This window comes from Thermobia domestica, chromosome 12 (genome assembly GCF_964235325.1).
Source record: "Thermobia domestica chromosome 12, izTheDome1.hap1.1, whole genome shotgun sequence".
Classification (NCBI taxonomy): Eukaryota; Metazoa; Arthropoda; class Insecta; order Zygentoma; family Lepismatidae; genus Thermobia; species Thermobia domestica.
Window position 1 is genome coordinate 171,230,002 of NC_137465.1, and position 18,164 is coordinate 171,248,165.

The window sequence follows — 18,164 nt, forward strand, 5'->3', positions numbered from 1 at the left end:
TGAACAGTGATAAAGCTATAAACTTCAGGGGGGGAAGAAATTGTATACTTTATGCTTAGACATAGATGCTCCCGTATTCCGCCGTTTCAAACATAAGTCATCACTACGTCACTGCTTCTAGAAAGTGTCAAATAATAACATTTGGTTCCTTAAGGGTACCCATGTGGTTCGGATCTCGCGTTAGCTGTAGGTCCACGTGTCATATAGCCTCGATGCTGAATGCAACGCTAAATTCTAAGCTACAACAATAACATTTGACTGCATTTTTTCTTATTAACTATGTAATAGTTTATTTCATAGAAGTGCTTCAGTTAATTGGTTAACGCGTTTTCGAACTTTTTAACACAGTATCTAAATATTTGGTTTATATCTCTAATTATATAAAAGAGTAGTAGAAATGACTGATACATAATCGCCCAGGCCATTCTACTATAGTATAGGAAGAAATGTAAAATGTGAACAAAAAAACTTTCTTTGTTACCAAAGCAAGGGATAGAAAATTATTTTATAATTTGTCCTAAAGAAGGATAAATGAAAGTTCAATTTCTTTTCTTTTTTATTCTGTCAAGAATACAGTATCTTGCAAATCCCTTAAGTTAGAGAGATTAAGCTCAGCATATAAACACTTTATTAAAAATAATTGAAAACATGTTAAGTATTTTCGAAAATTCCGCTCTTTAAAGGAGGGTAATTTCTATAATATTATAATTTCTGATTTTTTATTTATTTATTTTTTAGAAAATGCCCAATATGATGATTCTCCTGAATTAGAGGTGTAAAATTCTGTATCCAAAGTGTTAATTAAAATTATACAAGTACGTATTTCAGCGTTTTAGAAAATATATCTCTGTTACGAGAGACAAAGGACGATAGGATAATCTGGTAAGTTGACAGTGCATTACTTTTACATATATAGTACCGGTATATAAATACACAATATGATGTTCCAACAAAATAAAAAATAAAAAAACTTTTAATTATAGTTGGTAACGAACGAGATAAGCTTTTAGCGATACAAAATATTGTTTTTCTCGAAAACTACACATGAGAATTCAAAATGAAGCATGCTATTTTGATCAACGTAATGTGATCTACAGATTGATGTGTGTCATCTTTGGACAATATGATATTACCTAAACAAAACTTCAAGCTTAAGACTTCACAATAATTTTGGATTCTTATTTCATTAACGACAGGTCTACTGTATTCTGTCGTCTTCCTAGTATGATAATGGAAAGACTGATTAAGGTCTTCAGTATTCGTTTTATTCTACTGTAACAAGTAACATGCTTTTAGTCGTATTATTATTTACTAAGTTTACAAATAAATAAAATACATATATGAAATAATAGTGGAAGGCTAGGGCAAGGTGGCTCAGTGGTAAAGTGCTCATCTCGGGTGCTAGGTAGGGATCTCTGGTACGACTTTCTAGGTCAAGTGAGTTTGTGGTGGACAACATCGTGTTTGTGAGTTTTTCTCAGGATTATTTTTTCCTTCCATATTCTCATTCCACCAATTCTTTATAATCTTCCCTTTCATCAATCCCCTATAGTCTAAAAGGTATATAGGGTGGGACGTCAACTAGATACTTTATTTTCATTTTACAAAATAATAATAATAATAATAATAATAATAATAATAATAATAATAATAATAATAATAATAATCAGGGCCCGGATCTTGTTGATCTAAAATTTTCTAGAAAGTGACCTATAAAATGACACTAAAATTCCTGTAAAATGCCCCTAAAATTCACAAAAATTGACCTTAAAACTTGCGTTTTCTTAAATGTTTATTTCGTAAAACATTGACATTTTTTAAATATCCATTGGATTTTAATTAACGTTTGTCACTCATATTGAAAAAGTTTTGTTTCAGTTAGTTGCAGTCCATTGATCATTTATGTCCGTTGATCAGTCCATTGTACGGCATTATACGTACTGAAAGCGTCAATTCACTCCCGAGTTGAAACTAGGAAGCACTCTTAAACAATAAAAGTTCGCAAGTGTAGACTACATGAGAATAATAGATAAAAACCCTGTTTAAAATCCTTGTACGCCTTCTAATCCATTTTTAGTTATTCATATGATCACATCATTTGTGGTCAACAACCCAAAACTATCCGTTCGGCCACCTACCAACCTCCACCTTTCGTCAACCAGCTACAGCTTAGTTTTCATTAGCTTGTTAAGAATGCAGTTTTTCCACCCCAATGGTCAGGAACCATGAAAAGAGATTTATTTATCTTCGTCTTTTTCACATCCGTAAACAGTGTTCATTTTAAGATTTCCTTATGTAGAAGAAAAAGAATAAAAAGAGCATAAGTGACCTAAAAGTTACCTTAAAATATTAAAAAAATGACATGAAACTTCAAAACGGCAAAAAGTGACCAAAAGTTGACCCTAAAAATATATATTTTTAGAACCTAGAGTTGATGGATAACGTTTTTATTAGAATTTGCCTTGTCTTATGCGTAACCGAAAAAAGTTGACTTGTCAACAAAATCCGGGCCCTGATAATAATAATATTAAGACACTCTCTCTTAATATTTTATTCAGCTCTAGGAACAAAGGCGTTTGTTTCATCTTTATACACTTTCCCCGTTAACTGCTAAAATAGTGTGAAGTTATAGTGTACGAGTACACTTCATGATAGGAAAAGTATTTCTGTAGATTTTGTAGTGGAATATTATGCAATAAAATTAATATAGGGTGTCCTTTACAAAGCTTTTATAAAGTATATATTTAAAATATATTTAGAAATCATTTTTCTAGCAAAGATCAAGTGGTCTAAGGCAGTGTTAAGTTGGTGATCATAAATGCTGTCTCTCATTGGTTCAATCCCACTGGACTTTATGCTTTGTGCTTTTATAATTCGTTTCCTATTGTCTCCTTTATCCGGGGATTTTAACTCAAAGTTGCTGACAAATATGCTGACATTTAAGCATTGTTAAATTACAGTCCGGTGTTAAACAATTAGTACATTTAATACAAGTTAAATAAATCTAATATTGGATTTCTATTTCTCACGACCAATCATATTTATCACGTAATGTTAAACTGAAATTTAACGAAGATTTAATGACAAGCAATTTGTCAAATATTCAAAGTAGTTTTAACGAGAACTTTCTCAGTGATGATTCACTTAAGAACGTGGCTAAAATAGTTTTGGGAGTAAGTAAATAAAATGCTTAAAATTTACTTCCTTCTTATTATAGTGTATTATCATCTTGACATTACGTTGATGCATCCTCAAAGTAAATAAAAAATTATTTGTTTTGTTGGATTATGAACGTATTGTATCACTGAATCATAAATTGGGAAATGAAATTTTTTCACCATTAAAGCGAGAACATTCATTTTTAATTATGTTAATTGTAATATTTTCCATTGTCCAAGCTTTGTTTCTGTAGATTTAAATTTGATTTGAACTATTCGCTGAGAAAAACAATAGATATGTTTATTGTAAAAATTATTAACGTGTAACAGTTGCGACAACTACCGACTTTTTGCTTCATCAGACATTATGAATACACAGCTATTACTAATATGGCACTACCTGTGTATTCATAATGTCTGATGAAGCAAAAAGTCGATAGTTGTCGCAACTGTTACACGTTAATAATTTTTACAATAAACATATCTATTGTTTTTCTCAGCGAATATTTTAAATGAAATTTATGTTAATTGGTTAAAAGCACTTAGATATTTTTATTCTGTACAAAAAGTGATCTTCCAAACAAAAATAATTAACGTTTGACTTTATTTTTCCTTTCTTAGAAAGAATACTCGCTTTATTTAAATTCAGATTATGTGTTGGTGCATCTCTGCAGAAAACCGAACAGTTGATTATAAAATGAGTACAAATATAATATCAGTGAAACATCATTGTTAAGTGTTTAAATACGAAAACCTGCTAAACAAATAGTAAATTTTCTTTCCATACAGTAAGGGATATTTCTGGACAATTGTATAAAACTTAATTTATAACTTAGTAAAAATGTCTGCTTTTTTTTTTTTTTCGTGGTTGTTTTCTAGTCTTTCAAAGGAACAAAATTTAAGTACAATAAAAGCGTCTCAAACCTCTCATCATTTCAACTTTTTAAAATTTTACTAACTTAAAGACAGTGAAGAAGAAAAAAATTAGAAAGAAGAGGTAGATACTATCAGATAATAGTGTTTGTACAGTCAACGACAAAAATTCTTTGATCAAATTAGTTTCGTAAATAATTTCAGAATGAAAAGACAATTTGAGTGCAGTTTTCAATAAAAGAATGTAATTTTCTATACGTTTCAGCCATACCATCGTTGTACGTTCTAGCCCAACCACCTTTATTCGCAAAATAAATTTTACGAAACGGGAAGAACTTTTATCGCTGAGTGTACATGAACATGAAATTTGTACATGAAATTGTCTTCAAGACATTTCATGCAGTCTAAATTTTGGGTATCTAACAATTAAGGCCTTATAAACAGCTTAAGGTTTGTTAGTATATTTAATAACACTCTGTAGATACTACCTGGCTCACTTCTAGATTATTTTTATATTATTTATTGTCTTTAAGCTGGTCACTAAAATTAAAAGAAAAATGTGAATGAGGTTGGCGAAAAGACTTAGTAGAAAACAATACGAAAGCTATAGAAGTGCCAAGTGGTCAATGTATATCATTATTGATAATTTATAAACCTAATTAACCGCGTATCACTAAGCTTTAAAAATGAATATAAGAGAGAGTGTTTTTTTCTCTTTATATGACGTGGCAACCCGGGTTCAATTGCCGGCGGGAGCTCATGGGGTTCGGATTCCACGGTAAGCTGTTTAGGTTCATGTCTCGTATAGCTTCGTTGCTGAAAGGAACGCTAAACTAAAAATCAAGTCAAATCAAATGAATCCTTTCCTTATAAGTATGTATTAAATATTTCTGTTTATTTATTTGTTTTTCTTTCGCAGCAAAATCCTCAACTGGAGGAATCAGAACAAATTTATTTATTTAATTAATTTTTTAATGGTTATTTGCTGACATTGACTTAATTCATTAGCACTTTCTGCTAAGTTCACCACATTTAAAAAAATAGTGAAAAGACAATGAAGAGTATCAAAAAAATGTAGAAATTGAGCTGTGAGTATCTACAAAATGATGTAGTAAGTAGCCCATTAACTGTTAACCTATACCCAACCTTTTCTTTTAGACCTAAAAATTTGGGTGCACAATTTACAACGTCATAATTATTGGACACGGAAGATCTTGAAAACAATTGTTGATTTGTGTAAAAACATTACTATATGATACTACCTGGCTCACTTCATAAATTTTTGATGTTCTTCATAGATTTTAAAAGTTACTAAGAAAAAAAATTAAAAATTGGACTGATCTTAGCGAAGACTATCTATTCTTACACTATATTTTCATGACTACAATGCTTCGAAAAAGACGAAAGTTGGTATTAAATTTATACAATAACTTTTTATAATAATACTTAAAAGATACAGATTGGCGTGGGAGACCCGGGTTCGATTCCCGGCGGAACCTCATGTGGTTCGGATTCCACGTTAATCAATAAGTTCACGTCTCATATAGCCTCGCTGCTGAGGGGGACGCTAAACTAAAAATCAATCAATTAATTAATTGAAAGGTACAGATACTAAAAATCTAAAATAGCCACTATTATCAAGACGTTCTCTATTGTTGATCAGTACGTTGAGACAGTAAATGAAGCAAGTTACATATCTCAACATATAATGAAGAACTTTTAGGAAACACTAGCTGTTTTAAATCATGTCATTTTGAAAGTGTTGAAATAGGCCTATATATATTTAAAGAGAATTTCGAAATTATGAAAATACAATGTAAAATTAAAAGTAGCATTAATAATCCGTACTGAAGAGGAATCAATTAGTTGTTGAAAAAACTTACATTTTTGTTTAGAAGATCCAGAGTATGTAAATTGTGAATCCGGCAATAACACGGATTAAACCAGTATTATCTGCTAATTGCGTGCACTACGCTCTCTGATTCGCACCGGGTGTTCTATTGTGTGACAAGTGTATTTAATGATTACTATTAATATTTATATACAATCTTACAGATGCAAAATGTTTTACTACACCTGACAGCTCTGCACTAGCATATAGCGTTAAAGGTTAAACACGTTCGAAAAAAAAAATACGTTGACAAATTTTGACACAATCATTCCTAATTAGCTGAAATTTGACTTTAGAAGTTAAGTGAAGAAAACCGTATTAGTATTTAGAACTATATTTTCATAAAATATGTATTTTTAATGCGTTGGTCTTCAGTGTATTGGATTATAATTTTTGTAAAATGACATCTAATGTTGCCTTCAAGACGAGAAATTTTTCGTCTTCGAAACGAAGCAAGAGTAGAGACGAGAGAGAGAACATTTAACGACTCGTTTTGAAGTCGAGAATTGAAACGAGACGAAAAATTTAAAATTTCGTAAGCAATACCAATTCATAGTAAGTTTATAAGAAAACTATAAATTGATAAAGTGATTGTAAGAGCACAATAAAGAGCATTTATCAATGTTTAAAGATACACAAGTTATTACACAAATGCTTCAATAATGAATATGGTTGAAATGTTATATCACATCTTTCGTGGACCTCTTGTGGCACGGAGAAGATATGATCATTTCTAGACGAAATTAAGAAATTGAGGGCATAAATTTACAAAACTAGACAAAAAAGAATTTCGAAACATGACGAGAAAAGCCTTTTCGACAATCGAGACGAGGCGAGACTTCTACAAACTTTACTGTTTCTCGTTTCATCTCGTGCGTAACACTAATAGAAATATACTGTACATATATGCCTATATGTGTATTTACAATCATTATATTTATCTTAAAAAACAATCGATTTCGAATCAATCACAGACTGATGCGTCCAGGGCCGGATCCAGGATTCTCTGAGGAGTGTATGTGCACCAATAACTACCAGTACATTTGAATTAAATTTGAGTTTTTTTTTTTTTTTTTTTTTTTTTTAATGCCTTAAGGCATCTGTGATGTGAATGAGGAATTCCTATGGAGATGCTAAATGTCTGCTCTCGATGAATTCTTTTCCTTCAACCTTCAGAAAATTGACAAACTATTGATTTTGCAAAACTCACTGCTAGCTTCTCACTTTAGGTAGTGTATATTTACAACGAAAGAGAGAGTGCACGTGCACCTTTGCACCCCCCCTAAATCCGGCCCTGGATGTGTCTATGTCTGTACGCTTATCTAAGCATTCTTCCATGAAAGCCATTTGTAGCTTGCTTACGTAGTGACATTATTGGGAGTAGGAGAACTAACCCAGTACTGCACGAGTAGGGCGGCCAGTTTTTTTTCCGCTGTATTCAAATATTACATCGAAATCTGGAAATTAGGGATATGAAATGAAGGGGTAGATTAATAGGTAGGATTAAGGATAACAACTGATCAAATAACAGGTAATAAAGCTAATTTATAAAGAAAGATATTGTCTTCCACATATACTGGTACAAAGAGTACGAAATCATTCGGAACTCTTAATATGAAGAACGCTAATCCTTAAAGCCTTGGAATTATGTAAACATACAGTATCATATCTGATACTAAACATATTAATTAGAATATAAATTATAGGCCTATATCACAAATACTGTTATAATATTTTGGTTTCTAGAATTCTGACAGCAAAAATTATACTGAATCAGTGACAAGTATATTGCCATAACACCGTTGATAAACATGTCAGAGTGCTATGAGATATATACTACGGTTGATATCAAAATTAAGAACCATGGATATTAAAATAAAACGACCAAACATTGTTTATTTTAATATCGAATTCCATTGCTCGTGTTAACCGGTTTATAATGTAACAGCAATTTAAGCCAATTTAGCGTTTGGCAGATATGCTCTAATCTAATTGTAAAATTTTACAGTGTATTAATTAAAAAGTTATTGCCCAAATTTTGGTACTTTTTCTTTGGTTCCCTTTTTACTTTCATTACCTGTGAACTTTACATAAGAAGGTGATAAAGTTACAATAGACCATAATGATATACTTCGTCCTGGGTAGTTTTTCTTTCCCCTCGAGGAAGAATTATTTACATTACTGCCAGCAGAGTAGATCAGTGCTTCCCAAACTGTGTTGCTCAGTCCCATAGGGTGTGCCGCAAAATTTTAGAATTTACTAATCATGGAGCATTTAATAATCAATTATTATAAATTTTGAGACAAAGTGTACCAGCCAACGTCTCCAGCGGCAATAATAATGTTCAGTACTACAATCACTTCTTTATGCAAACTTACTTATATTCTTACAATATTATATTATTTTAATAAAAATCAAACAACAGTGTGGTATTGTCGTTGGCGTTCAAAAAAAGCGTTTCATCAATGAAACAAAAGGGTGGAAACCACTGCGTAAAGTATAACTGTGTCAAATGGCACGTGCAGACTCTACATAATCTAAGAGATAGTGACGAATCTAGCCTGGACCCGGGGAGGCCTAGTGATTTTTGAGTGACAAAAATAATTTAAGCTACTATTTATATATTTTTGAACGTTTATAATAGACTCATGGTACACCTATCAGTCTGGGTTTCGGCTACACCATCTAGATCCCCCACTGCTAAGAGAATATTAATTCTTATTTTCTCAGGGAGGTAAAAGTGTTCCTAAATGTGTCTTAAATTTAACACTTCTTCTCCACTATCCCCTTCCTTTCTTAATCTTAAAAGTGAGTATAAATCAAATAATATAAATAACATAATTATTTTAAAGCAAAGTCACAATAGGTTTGCAGTTAGTCCTAAATATACAAACGGAAATATAGCCGGTGTTTCAGACAAATTGTTTGTTCTTGACTAATCCATCGAAATGTCTATATTGTAATAATTTATAGTATATAACTGTATGTGTTAAAATTATACAAATCTTTGTTATTTTGAACACTTTTCCTTTTCTTATGCAAATAATTACCTGTTGTTTTCCAAATAATTATTCAAAAAGTTGTTCATAATTGAAATAATTATTTTTAATTATTATTTATTCGAATTAAAATTAATTGTTGACTTGAAAATAACTATATTATTTAGAACAATTATTTTGTTCAAATATACAAAGAAAAGCATGGGATTACTGAAATATTAACAGCAGTGTTCGAAATGATTTGTTTATAGTCCCATTGAGAATAGTACAAAATTATGTGCCAAAAATTCTTCTATTATTTCATGATTTGTTTTGATGGGGAAATATTCTTAAAAAAAAAAAAAAAAAATTACGATCAGTCTAATATTTTCTTGACTGTAGCATTTGATCCAATTCCAGAATTGTGACGAGAAATCTTGTGTTAAAAACAACACTGGTTTGAGTGTTAATTAAACAAATATATTATAATATCTTTAATTGGTACGGTTTTTTGTTGACAATACGCCTTTTACGGTGCCATAATGTAATGAATTTTACAACTTAAATTTTAACTATTAAAATGATCAATAAACAAGCGATTATGGAATATGTAAAAGAGAAAAATCTTACCTGTTAGCCGTTCTTTGACCAGATGCGAAGCGAAGGCCGCACTCCTTTGGAGTGGGTCAATGGATGCCAACCACGGAAACGGCGCTCCAACGGCCGGTACTGTCGGAGGCCTGTGCGCCGGTACTCGGATAACAGTGCCGATACCTCCTGGTGGGGGACTATATGGTGACAAATTCGGAGGTAAGGTCCCTGGGATTAATGACGGAACAACTACATTAGAGCCTAGCGTTCTTGGCACAGCATAAAGCTGTGAATATGGGTCCTGGATAAGATGTGGCATTGGCGGGGAGGGCGAACCCCCTGATTTGGCACTTCTCTGTTCGTCCACAGCACTATTTGCACTAATTTTTTCGATAGCACTTGCACTATCTCCGTCTTTATTGCGGTCAAAATCACGTCCAAGTAAGCGTGAGATACTAAACGGTAAGGATTCTCCATCGGATGTACTTCTTGAAGGAGGGTCTTGTATAGGTGAATGGTCTCTTGATGGAGGTTCCGAGTCTGGAGTACCGCTTCGACTGTCGGAGTCCACGTTAATTTCTTCTTGATCCTCCATCACCATTGGAGCGTGACACTTTCTTAGTTTCGTTATTACTTGACGAAATTCAATGTTGCTCACAACACCACATGATGATGCATGGTTTGCCAGTTACAGCGACGGTGTGACCTCTTTATTCACAGCCTAACAGACACTACCTCTACAACCACCAGTTTCCGCGTCGAACTACAGCCACTCTTCCTGCTTGCTTCAGTAACTCAGCATATGGTCAACACCGCACCGCACCACGATACACCGCGCATAGTACAATACTCACACACACACACAGAAAAACTTCTAAGCAAGAGAAAGAGAGACCACGCACACACATTAACACACAGAGGGAGATCAGAGCGGCGGCGGATATGAATGAGTCGTTTGGGCGGTGCTTAAGACAACCAATCCGTGCGCTAGATCAACCACGACCCGCCCAGAGTACGCCCTATATTCGTTATTGGTTGCGGTGTCTTTGGTGTTATTCCAAGACAAAGTATCGCAAATTGAATCGCACTTAACTTAAGGGACGGAGTAGCTCAGCAGCGCAATCTGATGTGAAGGAGAAGAATTGATGGGTTTTTAGTCTCCTTTCCCCTACTCTTACTATTCCCCCCTCTTTTCTCTCCACTCCTTAAATAGAAGACGTAAGACCTCGCTTTTCTCTCTCTCTCTCTCTCTCTCACACACACATAATGGTTTTTCATTGGGAAAAAATAAACTGTCATAATATCAGTTCCTCCTAAGCGCTGACGAAAGTCCATGTTTTTAACGCGTTTCCAAGAGCTGGCTCAATTACTTAAAATGAATTTTTATCTTCCCTCTCTGTCTTTCATTTTCTGCTCTTTAACTACTAAGATATTGAAGTCACAGCCAGAATAAACAATGAAAAAGTCTTCTTAAGCATGAAGCTCTACTTAATTTTCTCTCTTTTTAATTTTTTTCCCTTTAGAAGACTAATCTTTTAAACTTAGTATAAAGAACCTCATCAAAATTTCGAAAAAAAAAATGCCCTGGGGCAAAAAGTGGTTTGCAAAGTAATTTCGCGTTCCTGAAACAGAATTAATGAATTTTTACTGCCAATTAAGCGCTTACAACATCTGAAATGAGGAGTCATAGTGGTTCAGTGGTGTCGCTCCTGCTAGTCTAGTGGTTACGTGTGTGCCTTTAATGAATGCGGTCCCGGGTTCTATTGTCGGTGGGAGAGCCTTTGGAGAATTTTAACTGTCCTTGAGCTTTTCAGTATTTATGTTCTTATTGTGACCGGTAGTCCTAAACAATTGAAAAATAGTATATATATATATGAGTCAACGAGTTTAAAAAGAAGTAGTGAAGCTTTTATCTCTGGTGTGTGGGGTCCCTAGTTCGATTCCAACTTTTTTCAAGTGACCTTAGTAGTGGACAAACACTGTTTGTATGAGTTTTCTCGAGGTTCTCCCATTTTCTTCACTTCATCTCGGAGCATATTCGCGGGTGTAAAATTGAAAAACACTTTAAAAAAACAAGTAGGCCTATAATCTTGTTTATAAAATTGATCACCTATCTTTCTTTACCCTAGTAGCACAGTTGGTAGGCCCTACTAGTTGGCATGATTGGGAATCAGTAATTGCAAAAGGAAAAATCCGTTGACACAACGTAGTTTTTTTTTTAAAAAGTGTACTTTGGGTCTGCTGACCAACCGACAATTTGCAATCATTAGCCTAATAGTTTAGATCTCACTGGCAGTTGAGTTGATTGTCAAATGTTCGGCAGTTACAACGCACGGCCAACGTTGGCAGTTGGCTAGCCTACAGTTTCCCACTGTTGAGCCTACCGCCTTTGCTGGTACGCTAAAATGCTATATTGCCACAACCATTCCGTATTATTCATTATCCGCATAACAATTCAAACTTTTATTCGACTGTATATTTTTTTTTTTTTTGAATATTTGAATAATGAAATAATAGAATTTTAACAGGACTACCAGAAATAAAAGATCGTGAACATCAAACAAGGATTAAGATTTATTTGATTCACTTCCTCTTATGGATAAGAGCATGGGGCTTTTTGCGTAAAGAGAGAAAGGTCGCCAACACATTTTTTGAACAGTAAGTACTTTACTTAACTCAGTATTATGGTCTTCAAGATCGGAAAGAATGCCTGTCTAGTAGAGTACAGAAATGAATTTTATATGTTTAATTAACCCATGTATAGGCCTAATGCTATTCTGCAGAAAGTTCTCTGCTTCGCGTGCAATGTTCTGTTTGTTATCAGTGTCATTTCGCCGTTTTTTTTATTATATCAGATTGGAGATAAGGTTTGGATTAGAGTATAGACGGAATAGGCTATAGTATAAGTACTCCCTATCCGAAAAATAGGGCAGGATAATACTGCAATTACAAACTATGGGACTAGTGGCTTGGTGCTGCGAGGCAACTTAGTGTCATGGAAACAGTCCATACTTTAAGGTTTTTTTTTTTTTTTTTTTTTTTTTTTTGTTGTTGCAAGATTTGTGCATACACCAATTGAACTTGATTCAAGTCCTGGTTGTAGTGTTGCTCATTTTACGGCCAAAAGCTAAACATTTTCATACATTGATTACCTAGTAAATATGTGATTTAGCTATTGTCTTTGACCAATTCTGATCCCGTAATTGCCAATTTTTAGCAATTTTCCTTAGCAGTAGTTGGATATCTTTAGGTAATATATTTTTTAAGGTGAACTACTGAAGAGTATCTAAAATTTTAACTGTTGTGTTTAATACGCTATATGTAGCATTAGGAAAGCCCCGAGTTTGAAACTTGGCCATCAACCTGATTTAGATTTTCCCAGGAGTTTCAAGTAAAGTAACGGAGTTCCATTGATACACAGTCAATTTCTTTACTTTCTTTATAGGTAAAATTTGAAACGATTGTTGTCTTTACTTCATATAAACAAGGTGGAAATACTTTAACAGAAAAAGAAATAAAAAGTACAGGCCACTTTACTAAACTTTCTAGCTCCAATTCCATAAGCTAAATGAAATTGTGCTGCAGTCATCAATGGAACTTTATTTTTCCTTTTCCTTTTTCTTTTTTTCTTTTTCTTTTTTCTTTTTCTTTTTTGCAAAATACGAACAAAATTAGTCTATAAGACGTTTTCACAAACTTCGCTCAAAGAAAAAAATCGTCCCTAAAAGTAAACTAGTAAATTTTTCTATAAGAAATACAATCTTTGAAGTTTTACGTCCCACGCTTATGCCGGTTAGGCTAAAGGAGACGGCTATAAGGAATAACTAATACCATATGTTAGAGTTATTAATTAAATACTTATTTATTGAATAACAAGAAAATTGAATGAGTCGTATTTTACAAAACTGTCAAAAACTCACCCCAAAGTTAAACTACCCCTTGGGGGATGTTCTCATAGAACTAATTTGTGCAACATTATACGAATTTTAATTAAATATTTATTTATGAAATTGAACAAAATCACCTGAAGTCATTTCTGCGAACGTAATCTCAAAAGAAACTCACTCTCGAAAGTAAACTATTCTACCTGAATTTTTTCGTAAGGAATATTTTTTTTTATTATTATAAATTTACTAATGAAATATTTATTTATGAGATATGATCAAAATCACATGAATAAATTTTGAGAAAATAATAATAAACAAGGTGAAAAACTTTCCCCATGTTGTGCTAAAAGGTGTTGGATGTATTTCATCTGTTGGTAGACTTTTCGGCAACAAGAAACACGTAAACAAATCTTTGTTCTCTTCCGCAATGTATATAAAAGGGTAAAGTTTTTTTTTTAACTAAAATTTATGAAAAAGAAAAAGTGATGGAAATCAATCATAATAAATCATATTGACAAAGAGATAATCACAAAGTACTGCGTCCAACACACACGAAACAAAAACATGAAAATGCAGATAAATATTGTCTTTTTCTCGCATATTTCTAAGCCTACCAGTAGAACTAAGTAAAAATACACTTTATGGAAAAAAAATAGTAGCAAGTGCAGTAAGATCTATAGTAAAAAGTGTGTAAGAAGTTAAAACAAACTAAAAGTTGGTCTAATATTTATGAAAAGTAACATAATACTTTCGAATGCAATTTTGCAATATAGACCCTACAGGGTGGTAAGAAACTATTTGAACACATTTCGGGAGCTGATTCCCGACACTGAAACCAGCAAAATAGTACTCTGGAACTTTGGTCAGTGAGGGATAGTTTCGGCGATATAAGGTGCCGAAACCACGAGAAAATGAACTTCAGAGGGCTGTAATTCAAAATAGCGCAACGTAGATACTGCGGTTTAGAACTAGGGATGGCCAGAACCGGTTCTGAAAACCGGATCTCCAAGAACCGGTTCCGCTGGAACCGAAACTTTGTGTCCATCCCTACGCTAAACCCGAGCTGCTGGTAGGCTGTGAACAGTATGCTAGATGAAATTTTGGAAGCGACAGGCAGGCGCCCAGGCAGCGGCAGCTTGTCTCATTTGGCTAAATAAACTGGGTAACTGGCAAACTCTGGCTAAACAGGCAAACTGGCCAACTCATTTGGCTAAACACCCACTGGTGGACCAAATTCTTTTTCTGGGAGCACAAGCGGGTCTGGGCGGGGAAGGCACAAGCGCATGGTCCTCTGAGTTTTCTTGAAGGTGAACTTTCTGCCTCCTTTACGGGTGTTTGAGGGCTTTCGGATCCAGGTCTGGAACCGGTTCCTAAGATCCGGTTCTGGAACCGGGTTTTCAGCTCCAGATCTGGAACCGGTTCTTAAGATCCGGTTCTGGAACCGGGTTTTCGAATCCAGGTCTGGAACCGGTTCCTAAGATCCGGTTCTTTAACCAGGTTTTCAGATATAGGCCCGGAACCGGTTCCAGAACCGGTTCTGAAAACCGGATCTTCGAGAACCGGTTCCACGTGGAACCGGTTCCGCCCGGAACCGGAACTTTGTGGCCATCCCTATTTAGAACATGACACTCGAAGACATACCTGTTCGATTCAAAAATGTATTTCAAATCCCCTGAAGATGTGTGCGAGGGATTCTCCAAAGGGACCTAGGAATTACTTTGCCAGTTATAACGAATTCCAACGTTCCTTTGGAGAATCTCTCGCACACATCTTGAGGAGGTTTGAAATATACATTTTTGAATCGAGCAGGTATGACTTCGAGTGTCATGTTCTATACCGCAGTATCTACGTTGCGCTGTTTTTGAATTACAGCCCTCTGAAGTTCATTTTCTCATGGTTTCGCCGAAACTACCCCTCATTTACCAAAGTTCCAGAGTACGTTTTTGCTGGTTTCAGTGTCGGGAATCAGCTCCCGAAGTTTCTTCAAATAGTTTCTTACCATCCTGTATAATTTTAATTCTTGATAATCAAATTTAATTTAAGTAATAGTAGGAAATATAAATAATATAAATAAGGAAAATTCATTTTGAGAAAACAGGAACCATTTAAGTAGACTTGAACAATAAATTTATTAAATCATATTCATTAAAATTCCGGTTCATTTCAGAGAGAGAACAAAGAAAGTTCCTCGCATAAACCCATGAAAAAAAAAAAAAGAACGCAGGTAAAGCATTTTTAACACCGTTAATGGTGACCATAAAGTTTAAAACAATAATAATAAGTATATTAATTTCCTGTTTTGATCTTATTTAAGTTTCCTGCAGATCTTACCTCGTTTACACAAAAAGAAACTAGTTAGAAACACTTAGTTAATAAAACAGTTAAGTTATAAATAATCACTTCATTTCCTCTATAATTCTAAATGTTATTTAAACTAAATAAACTTTAGTAAAGAGAGTAAAGAAGGTGACGCAGAACTTATTATGAATGAATTATATTGGTAGTAGAAGCAGTCGGTACTCTTTAACCTCTCATATCCCAAGTAGGATGTGAGATTTTTAACCTCACCAATGTTTTTTTTTTTTTTTTTTTCAGATTAAACCAAAGATCAGCATATTTGAAGTTAAACTGATGTTAAACAGCATTAATACTCTAGGCTTTATATATATATATATATATATATATATATATATATATATATATATATATATATATATATATATATATATATATATATATATATATATATCCCCTCTCATACTCCAAGAAGTAGTGAGGTTGTAACCTCACGAACATTTTTTTTCAAGTTTAAGCAAAAATAAAATTTCAACTTCTGAGAAGTAATCCGTTTGGCATCTGTTTAAACAACAATATCCTAGGTTTTATATACTTTCTCATACCTTAAGTAGCCTATGTGGAGTTTTAACCTCCAACATTTTTGTGGTTTAACAAAAAAATCTGTTGAAATTTAAAAAAAAAAAACTTTAATCTTAAAAGATATTTAATCTTTTAACGTCACAAAAATTCTAACCTAATCACATATTTCCATGTATGGGATATGGACAGCCACCTTTAAAGTCACCGTTACCTCTTAAGACTAACATATTGACTACATTAACGAACATGGTTGAAACTATTGCTCTAGCTGTCTATTACAGAAAAAAAGTAGAATTCAAAATTTCACTTTGGGTCAAGACTTAACTCTAAAGCAGGGTTTCTCAACCTGGGGTCTCGAGAGGGTTTCATGGGGCTCGTGAAGATAAGCGGAAGAGATAAATATAATTAGAATCTAATACCGGAAAATATTTTTAAATATTATTTTGAATTTTGTTCTGATAGGCATATTTTAATTTTTATTGGCCCAAAAGTAGGTATAAGCCTACACCCCTGCATTGATCAAGTATAACAATCTAGTTTATAGATTTATTTGCTTCGACTGTTTCGGGCTTAAGTTATAAGTAAAGAGATGTTAAAAACAAATAATAAAGAAACTAGGTCTATACCTCTTTGATAACAATAAAAAATTATATAAAATATAACGAGAGACTGTATACTTACTTTTAGGCCACCCTGTACTGTTAAGAACAAAAATAGATCTACTAAACATTTTCAACAGGTGCAGAGTTGTTTAAAACTCAATTTAAATGAAAGAGGTACGATATGAAACTAATGAGAACAGCATATTGAAATACCAGAAAAATACAAATGCAACAAAATCTGCATATTGAAATAAAATTGAAATTGAAAGCTACTGCGATAATTGAGCATGGCGTGATTTCACTAGTGCGGCAATGTCTGGTTTAATCTTCGTGACACACATTATCAAGTCATTGAAAAAAAAATTAGAATTCACTTTATTTTTTTTATCATATGGCCCAAAATTAAGGGAGTCATGAAGTCTTAACATTTTCAAACAGCCTCCATTTTGAAACAGTATGACAAATCTGATTCGATATTTGTAATATGAACGAACTGACCAAATTTGGTTTTAATCCACTCACTTTTAGGGAAGTTACTGTATCCACTATATACAAGAAATGGATTCTATTATTATGGATATCGTGAGGTCTCTGCAATAGGAATATTAAAAATCTCACAGAAGCTTTTATTACAAAGCAGAAATTATAATGGGGTCGCTGGCAAGAGGATGTGATAAAATGGGGGTCGTGATAGGAATTAGGTTGAGAACCACTGTTCTAAAGTAACAGATGTACGTTCCTACGTACGTAGAATAACATTCGAATATTTTGGACTACCTAGCATGATTCTGAAAAGTAGCTGAAGCAAAATTAGACTGAGAATTAGAATTAAGGTTAATACCACTTAGACAAAAGCAAGCTATCTAATTATGGCTTCAATTAATAATCTCCCTGACTTTGTGTAGTATAAAGATATGATGATTCTATTTATTTATTTATTTATTTTTTAATCTTCTAACTTCACAATTCAAGAACACTACTGCCCAAGGTCGCCGAGGCTGGGGATGCCGGGGCCCGGGCCCCCAGTTGTCATATGAGCCCCCATGTATTTTTACAGATACGTATTTTTTATTGTTATAGTATATGTATTTTTTTAAATGAATATATAATATTTGGCATGATTTGAATTCGTCTTAAAATCTTCATATATGCCTTCTTAGAACATGGTCTGCAACCGAACATATCTAAATTGGCCCCCTCCCAAAGTTACAGAGTACTATATGTCTTTCTTTACTTTGTTGATCGCGCATATACTTCCATGGCTTTTATTTTCTGTTTTTAGACCAGAGTTCTATACTTCTTAATCA

General features: G+C 33.5%; 1 protein-coding gene across 2 annotated transcripts in view; it reads right to left on the reverse strand.

The window, feature by feature from the left end:
* Positions 1–10,523, reverse strand: part of C15 (homeobox protein C15) — a 189,826-nt gene extending 179,303 nt beyond the window's left edge. The window contains exon 1 of one of the 2 annotated variants that reach the window (XM_081734398.1): positions 9,531–10,523. In XM_081734398.1, coding sequence (XP_081590524.1) covers positions 9,531–10,092 — 562 coding nt within the window. In that variant the 5' untranslated portion in view covers positions 10,093–10,523. The remainder of the gene's footprint in view (positions 1–9,530) is intronic. The other variant, XM_081734399.1, reaches the window with a different exon arrangement.
* Positions 10,524–18,164: the final 7,641 nt, after the last annotated feature.